Source organism: Bos grunniens, chromosome 13 (assembly GCF_055505025.1).
Source record: "Bos grunniens cultivar Pamir isolate PY7600 chromosome 13, Bosgru_T2T1.0, whole genome shotgun sequence".
Lineage (NCBI taxonomy): Eukaryota > Metazoa > Chordata > Mammalia > Artiodactyla > Bovidae > Bos > Bos grunniens.
Window position 1 is genome coordinate 59,152,624 of NC_141177.1, and position 8,586 is coordinate 59,161,209.

An 8,586-nucleotide genomic window follows, 5' to 3' on the forward strand; every position below is an offset into this window, starting at 1 on the left:
TTTGGGGAATGAAACTGAATTAAATGCCATTCAGTTTCTTGGTGACTCTTTGAGACAGCTATAGACACTCTAGGGATGTCAAAATAAATAAAGTCTGGATTTATAATTTCATGTGACAAATAAATTTGAACATGATATTTGAAGGATATACTCTTGAATTGAGAATGTTTTGAACTGTGGTGTTGGAGAAGACTTGAGAGTCCCTTGGAATGCAAGATCAAACAAGTCAATCCTACCAGAAATCAGTCCTGAATATTCATTGGAAAGACTGATGCTGAAGCTGAAGCTCAAGCTCCAACACTTTCGCCACCTGATGCAAAGAACTGACTCACTGGAAACAACCTGAATGCTGGGAAAGATTGAAGGCAGGAGGATAAGGGGACAACAGAGAACAAGATGGTTGGAGGGCATTACCAACTCAATGGACATGAGTTTGAGCAAGCTCCAGGAAATGATGAAGGACAGGGAGGCCTGACTTGCTACAGTCCATGGAGTCGCAAAGAGTTGGACACGACTGAGCCACTGAAGAACAACTCTTCAATTATTCCACTACATTTTCCTACATATGAAATTATCCAATGTCCAAAGGTCTAAAGTCTATTTTTATTCTCGATGCTTTTCCTTCATATGAGCACAATGAACACCAAACTAAAATTTAAAGTTTCTCATCTCTTTCTCATCTCTTCGGGAAAGAGGAAAAAACTCATAAAGTAGTGAGATTATCTCAAGATCCCTTTTTCAGTACAAAAATTATGAAGAAAAGATTGCAACCTAAGACTATATTTACCCAAGCTGAAACTAACCAATTCTGATGTTCAAAGGCTCCTAAGGCATTTCCTCTTCTCTATAAAATGTGATTTCTGGGTAAAGGCTCTGTGCCTCATGAATACGTTACTATATAAAGCATATGGACTACAAATTTAGAAAAACGTAATTGAAGAATCACATTTGAATGCCCTTGTGCCACTTATCAATAGAGGTTTACTTCTCAGTCCAATTAAATATGCTAACATGAGTCTATTTTATCTCGGAGAAAAAAAATGTGAGTGGAAAATGAATAAAAGGGACTTCCCTGGTGGTCCAGTGGTTAAGAATCTGCCTTGTAATGCAGGAGACACAGGTTCAACCCCTGGTCTGAGAAGATCCCATATGCCTCAGAGCAACTAAGCCCATCACCACAAGCACTGAGCCCTCACCCTAGAGCCTGTGGCTCTCCAACAAGCCACCGCAATGAGAAGCCCATGCACCACAACAAAGACCTAACGCAGCCAAAAATAAATACATTTTTTTAAAGAAGAAAATGAACTAGAGGATCAAACTTTAGATTCTCATCAAAATCTTGACAAACTATGCCATTTTTAAATGAGACAGTAAGACAAAAATCACACTAATAGTTATTTGTATAATTTTTATCTATGTACCACTTTAATACAATTTTCAAGGTAACAGTATGATTTTCAAACTACTTTACCTGAAAACACAATTAGATTTTTTATAGAATCTATACTCCATCATATTTTACAGGGTAGTAAGCTCTAAAGAAACTTTAGCTCACAGCATCAACTGCACACATCATTCCTTCATATACAGTTTTGAGGCCCTTAGCTGCTATCTGAGTAACTGAACGAATGAACTGTTTAATAAATGTTTGCTAAAAGGAAACAAGTCAACCACAGTTCCATCTCTTCCACTGCTCAAGTCCTTAGTGATCCAGGATTGTTAACTGCTAACATATAAGTGGGATGGCAGGAAAGAATAAACATGAAGCATAAAGGAGTTGACAAATATTACATTTGTTCCAAACAACAGCAACAAAACACCATAGAAAAAGGATGCTGCTGCTGCTGCTAAGTCACTTCAGTCGTGTCCGACTCTGTGTGACCCCATAGACGGCAGCCCACCAGCCTCCCCTGTCCCTGGGATTCTTCAGGCAAGAACACTGGAGTGGGTTGCCATTTCCTTCTCCAAGATAAAGGATGAGAAAGACATAAACCTTTCAGACAAGACAACCAAAATAACCTGCCGCCGTGGAATACAATCTTAGAATCCATTTAATGAAAAGTATTATCCTCCTTGGGAATCTAAATCCAGGACTTGGGATCCCAATTTGAAAATGAAACAGAACAACACAGGGCTTACAGAAAGCCTTTTAGGATCTTATACTCAAGTCTATTCATTTCGTGTGTAAACTTCAAGCACCCCAAACTTTATCCACCTCTAAATAAAGTGGAGAAAAGGGGGAAAAACACATTTAGCTGTGTAATTCAAACAAGGAATTTCTTTCTTCCCATGTCATGTAATTAGTGAAGCTATGAAGCAAAATTTAACAAAAAACCAGAGATTCATGGTTAGGTAACATTTTAGACCTTTGACAAATTGCCTTCCCTTGATAGCCAATGGCATCCTTCCATTGATCCTTGACCATCTTTCCATGGTTAAGCGATGAAGTCAAAGTCAATTGTCTATAACCATGACATCAACTGAAAAGTAAGAAATTCAAACTAGTTGGGTTGATCCTGCTTATAATAAGCATGTCAGCATTATGTGTACAGACACACTTCTCAACTAAATCTGATAACACATCTTAAAATTAAGGGAGTCCCTTAATCTCAAGAGGCCAGACTGCATAAAAGGGCATTTCTTTGGTTACTCTAAAACATTTAAATCTGGGAATTCCCTGGCAGTCCAGTGCTTAGGACTCTGTGCTCCCAATGCAGGGCACATGGATTTGATCCATGGTCAGGGAACTAAGACCCTGCATGCCGCCTGGTGCAGCCAAATAAAAAAATAAATCAAAGTTACTTCAGGCAAAAAGACACCGTAAAAGTAAAATTATACATTTTATTCACTCATTCCATCAGCTGAGAATTGCTCTATTGTACAAATACAGTATTGTACAAAAAAATCACAAAATGTTACAAAATAAAAAAGTACAAACTGCATTACTTAATAAATACCACTAAAAGTAGTTAAAGTGGAAATGAGATAGATTTTAGGTTTAAAACATTGTTTGACCCAGCAAACCATACAAGCTCTGTATAGACATTTGTACTGTACATAATGCAGGGCAATCCTATTTTGCCTTGTGAAAGAATTTAAAAGGAAAAGACTATTAAGACAGTATTCTCCTGCTATAAATTAATTGCCAGGGTTGATTGGAGGCATTTATGCCATTAATTTTCAAATCTCTCAGTTGAATCCAAGAAACTATATATGAAGCAGGAGGCTTATCTTGTCACAAAGTTTTCTATCATGTTAAAAAATTCTTTTCAACAAAAAGACAAATATAAATAAGAACTGAGAGCACCAGACAATCTAAACATTAACTGGAGTACAGAATAATCACTCTGCCATCAGCAAACATCAGACTTTCATTCAAGTAATAGCTGGTACTATTCTTTAAAAAAAAAAAAATCTTCCCACAACCTCCCCTTAAGTATTTTCTCTTTAAAAGGTTGACCATTTCTAGAAAAATAATGATTTTCCAAACAACTAACCTGTCATCAAAACGGAATGGGCCAATTATCTGGTAACATGAAAGCATCAATAGCCATTTGAAATAATTATCTAAGAACTCTAAAATTCAAATCCAACAACATAAAATACTAAATCACAAACTCTGCTCAAAATAATAAACTTCATATAAAGCACTTCTCTGGATTTATGCCGGAAAGCTGTTTGCCAAAATGGAACACATCCTAGATGAAGGTACACCGATTGTTAAAAATGTTGTGCAAAAATACGTTTTTATAGAAAATAGATTACCAGGAATGAACAAATTTACACTGAGAAATCAGCTTGCAAATTAAGTAGTGCCAACTTTATACAGCAAATCATAAATAGCAGTAGGATCACCCAAAGCTACTATGAAACATCATTTAGGTGCCCAGCAACCTTCAGCTCTGAGGAGAAAACATTCAAAAAAATGATTAAGGCATTACACCTACAGTAAATCTACTAGAAAGTTTAAAAGTGCAATTACCCTGATTAAAGTTCATCTAACTCTCCAAACACAAATTAGGTATGCAATTTTCCCAGGGCGAGGGTCTCAGACACTTCAAGAGCATGCATTTTGCTCAATATACATTTTGGACAGGGATATGGCCATGGATTTGGCGAGTTCTTCATCGCGTTTTCTCTGCACTTGAGTCTGCCTGCACCAAGTGTCATACTCCGGGTTCGGATACGAGTGATCAAACACCGCGTCATAATGTCCGTTACTGAGCCAACTGAGCCAAATGCTAGGCCTTAGGGAATCCTCCGGGCCCAAATAGTGAATCATGGTAGACACCGTGGGGCTCTCCAGCCTCCCTCCAGTAGTCAGATGGATATTCACATTCAGCATCTGCCCCATGGCCAGCAGTTCAGGGTACCCGGCCCACGCCCCGTCCTGCGCAGCAGCGATGATAAACTCCCCCACGTCGCCCTCAATCAAGGGGCTAAAGTGGTCGAGGTGGTCGGCGATGTAGTGCACCGTCTGTTCCCGTAGCTCCCGGTGCAGGCTCTGGTCCCCGTACACCGCCTTGCTGACCGCCCGGTAGAGGCAGTTGCCGTCGGGAATGATGTGAAATCGGTACTTGTTCCTCTGCCGCAGGTACTTGTCCTGCCTCTCCACCTCCGCCAGGTACAGGGCCAGCTTCTCGTCCCTAGGATCCGACCTGGACACGATCACCGCCTCGGTCGCGCCGCCCGGGGCCGCCTCGCCGCTGCGGGCCGGGGCCGCCTCGGCCTCAGGGTCGGGCCGCCCCGGCTCTTCGGCGCCGGGAGCGTCGCGGCGGTCGCCAGCTCTGTCCCAGCCGCGGAGGTTCCTCTCTGCCGGGCGCTCCTCGGCCCACGGGCCAGGGCCGGGCTCCGGGCTCCCCGGGGGCGGCGCGGGGCCGCGGTGCTTGGCGGCTGCCAGGGCCTGGCGGTGCTCGCTCAGTCGGAAGTTTCTGTCGGGCCCCTCGCGGGTCGCGTCCAGACCGGCAGGCTCCGGGCCGTCGGGCCTCAGCAGCTCCTCCAGAAGCCAGGCCGAGGAGCCCCGCCGCGGGGGAATCGGAGCGCCTGCTGCCGGGGCCAGCAGGAGGCAGCGGCCGCGTGGGGCGGCGGGCGCCGCGGCGCCGGGCTCCGGGCCGCGCAGCAGGAGCCGGTCGGCGCCCAGGGCCCGCACGGTGATCTGCGCCGTGGACGTGTAATGCGGCGGCAGCGGCGGCTTGCAGGACCCGCCGGGCGGCCCGGCGGCGGCGGCTGAGGCGGGGGCGGCGGCCCCGGACACCATCTCGAAGCAGGAGGAGAAGGCGGGCATCTTGGCGGCGGGAGCGGCGGCGGCTTCGCGGGGCTCGGCGGCCGCGGCCGGCTGGCACTCACCGGTCTCGGGTTCCGGGGCGCCACCGGCGGGTCCCGGGGGCTGCAGAGAGACCTTGAACGAGGTGGCGGTGGCGGCGGCGGGCGGAGCGGCGGTTGCGGCCGTGGGACCCTGGCCCCCGGCTGGGTAGTGGGTGCAGACGCTGCTGTAGAGCTGCATGTCCCTGCCCGCCGCTCGGCCCCTTATAGGCGCGCCGAGCCCCGGTGAGGGGACACACCCTCCGGGCCCGGGGAAGGGGGCCGGCCGAGCGCGGTGACCCAGTGCCCCGAGAATAGAAATGACCGAAGGGCCGCCGGCGCGTCAGGAGCTGCAAATAGCGCCCGGGTCCCCACCAAATTCCTGCTGCGCCACAGCGCGCGGTGGGGGCGGGGAAGGGACGCGCGCTCGACCCCTGCCGGCGCTAGCGGCCCGCAGACCCGGGACGCGTGCGCCCGCCGCCACTGCTCCGGCCCGCGGCGGCCGCTGAGGACTCACGGAGGTAGCCGCCCGCCCTGCTGGAGCGCGTCCCGCCGGCTAGCAGCACTGCAGGGCGCGCGGACGAGCCAGGAGGCGGGGCCGCGGTTGTTTACCTCAGGCAGCGCTGCCGCGTCACGTGCCTTCATTGGAATGTGCGGCTCGTCGCGGCGTCCCATTCAACCGCCCGGGCTCGCCCCACCCCCTCCGGCTCGCCCCGCCCCGTTCGGTGACGTCATGGGCGTGGCCCGCAGCGCGGGCGACGGGCGCGCGGGCGGGAGAGCGCGGAGGCGCGGAGGCCTGTGTAGCCGTAGCCGCTGCCCCACCTCAGTGTTAGTTTCTAGGCGCCGCGGTTTTCTGCGCTTCAGCAGTGGATCTTGGTGGGTTCGGGGCAGCTTGGGGCGGACAAGAATGCTGAAGGTGCGTTTCAAAAGAAGCTTCCGAGTTCTCCGCGGAGACAGCTGCCCTAAAACCTGCATGGCCTCTGCATGGTCGTTGCACCACTGCCATCTTTTTCACTCATCCCTGAGATTATATTGTTAACGTAGTAGTGTGACGCCTCCCTTTCTCCCCAGCACCTTGCCGCCCTGCTAAACCGAAACCAACTTTTCTGCAGTCCTAACCCGTGTTGATAAGCAAATACAAGTCTTGGGTGAAATACCAAATGTCTAGCCGGGCCTCTTGAAAATAGGTGCAGCTGTTCACCGTAGGTCAGCGATAGAGGGTCGTGATGCATTGCAAGAATGTTGAAATTGAATAGAATGTTGAACATAGTTCTACCCTATTGTGTTAGATGTCCCTGTTTGTAAAGGAAAGCTATAATACTCATGATCAACTTGCATACTGACTGTGTAGCAGTGGGCAGCTCTTGCTATATTCTCAGCTTTGATCACATGCTAAACTGACAGACCCTAAATGTTCAGAGTGAACCTAAGAAGCTGTCTCACTGTTTCAGTGATGGGGAAATAGCTTATGTTATGGTATAAGCCTCCGCACTCCACATACTCTTTTGTGAATCGTAGGTCCCGTGAATGAAAAGACTTACTTAGTCTTGATGGCTATTATAGTTACAAACCCAGCACAGAGCCTGGCACATCAGTTCAGTTCAGTCGGTCAGTCGTGTCCGACTCTCTGCGACCCCATGAATCGCAGCACGCCAGGCCTCTCTGTCCATCACAAACTCATGGCACATAGATGGAACTAATTAATATTTATTTAATTAGTTAATTAATGGAAGAGGAGTTCCCAAAACAGCCGAAAAGGCAGAATTACGATCCTGGTCTCCTGACCTCCAAGCCAGAGCTTCAATTTGCCGTCGTGGGTGTGACTGACAGGATCCCAGCTGCCTTTGCCCAGGTCACTTGAACCTGTTAGGTAGGTCAACTGGAAGGAAAAACAACCACATAAAAGTCTAACCGTCTTTTCAGCTTCTGGTGACACCCCATTGGAAGCTTGTAGACCCCACTGGCTAACTAGAAAAAGGAAGTTACTTAAGTTTCATCGCTGATTTGGGGATTATTTGTTATTCTACCTTTAGCCTTTGAGTAGCTGGCGTTCTGAAACAGAATACAAAACAATTAACAATAAAATAATCCCCCAAATCATATTTACTGAATAGCCAGTGTGCCTAGCAGAGCTAGCAAACAGGAGCGTGGAGGGAGATAAGGAAGCTTTTATTTATTTATTTATTTTTTAATGTAAATCCTAAAGCAAGAATATGTTTTGAACAGACTGGAGTAAATACAGGGGGAGAAAATAAAGCTAGGTACTCAGAGGACAGGCTAGGTCCGATGTACCAAATTAGGAATGTCAAAAAATAAAATTCAATTGAGTAAATTTGATGATCTGATTGATTTTATTAAGCGATTCAGACTTATTCCATCAAGCAATGTCCCGTCCAGCAGCTAGAAGCGTACTTCCACCTGTTGCAGAAAGTGCAAAGTTGTTATTGTTGTTGTTGTTTTTAATAGGAAGAAGGGCGGAGTAAGGGAGTTCTTAGCAAAAAAAAGGATAATGAATTATTTTTAGGTCAGGGCTTTGGGGGTCAGAAGGGTCCTGTCATGGTTTTATCACACAGACTCCTGCTTCTTCCTCTGGGGAATGGAGATGACCTATATGACAGGTGACCTCATTGATACTAATCAGATCATTCCAAACCAGTTGATTATGATTACGTTTTTTAAAAATGTTCATAGCTACTTCCTTTATTTATAAAATGTATTTATTTTATACTGTAGTATGGCTGATTTACAATGTTGTGTTAATTTCAAGTGTAGAGCGAAGTGACTCAGTTATATATGAACTGAGTTTTTTCAGATTCTTTCCCCATATATGATTAAGATTACATAAGATTACATTTCAGCAGAACATTGAAACTGCAATTAAGTCTTGGTTTGTTGTAGTGGGGCCCATTTGGGGCCTTTTTTTTTTTTTTTAACAGGAGCAAATTATCAACAGAGATGTGAAGATTCAAACCATCAGTGTATGTGAAGCATCTTTTTTTGTTTTTTGTTTTTTAGTTTGTGTGGAGATGATAGACAATATAATGAAGTACTTACTAGGTGGATGTAAGCACCAGTGTAGACTAACTTGGCTGTGCATGCATGCATACAAAGTTACTTTGGTAGTGTTCGACTCTTTGTGACCCTGTGGACTGTAGCCCACCAGGATCCTCTGTCCATGGGATTCTCCAGGCAAGAATAGTAGAGTGGGTTGCCATCTTCTCCTCTGGGATCTTCCCAACCTGGCAATTGAACCCACATCTGCCTGCATCTCCTTCATTGCAGGTG

The 8,586-nt window shown here is 46.6% G+C and overlaps 1 protein-coding gene across 1 annotated transcript; it reads right to left on the bottom strand.

Annotated features, from left to right (window-relative positions):
* Positions 1-2,827: 2,827 nt before the first annotated feature.
* On the bottom strand, positions 2,828-5,941 carry OTUD1 (OTU deubiquitinase 1). The gene has a single exon (XM_086334465.1). The coding sequence runs from the start codon at positions 5,501-5,503 to the stop codon at positions 4,058-4,060; it is 1,446 nt and encodes a 481-aa protein (XP_086190591.1). The 5' UTR covers positions 5,504-5,941; the 3' UTR covers positions 2,828-4,057.
* Between the last annotated feature and the right edge of the window lie 2,645 nt (positions 5,942-8,586).

Coding starts and splice junctions, on each gene's coding strand:
- OTUD1 (XM_086334465.1), bottom strand. CDS start 5,503: ATGCAGCTCTACAGCAGCGTCTGCACCCACTACCCAGCCGGGGGCCAG.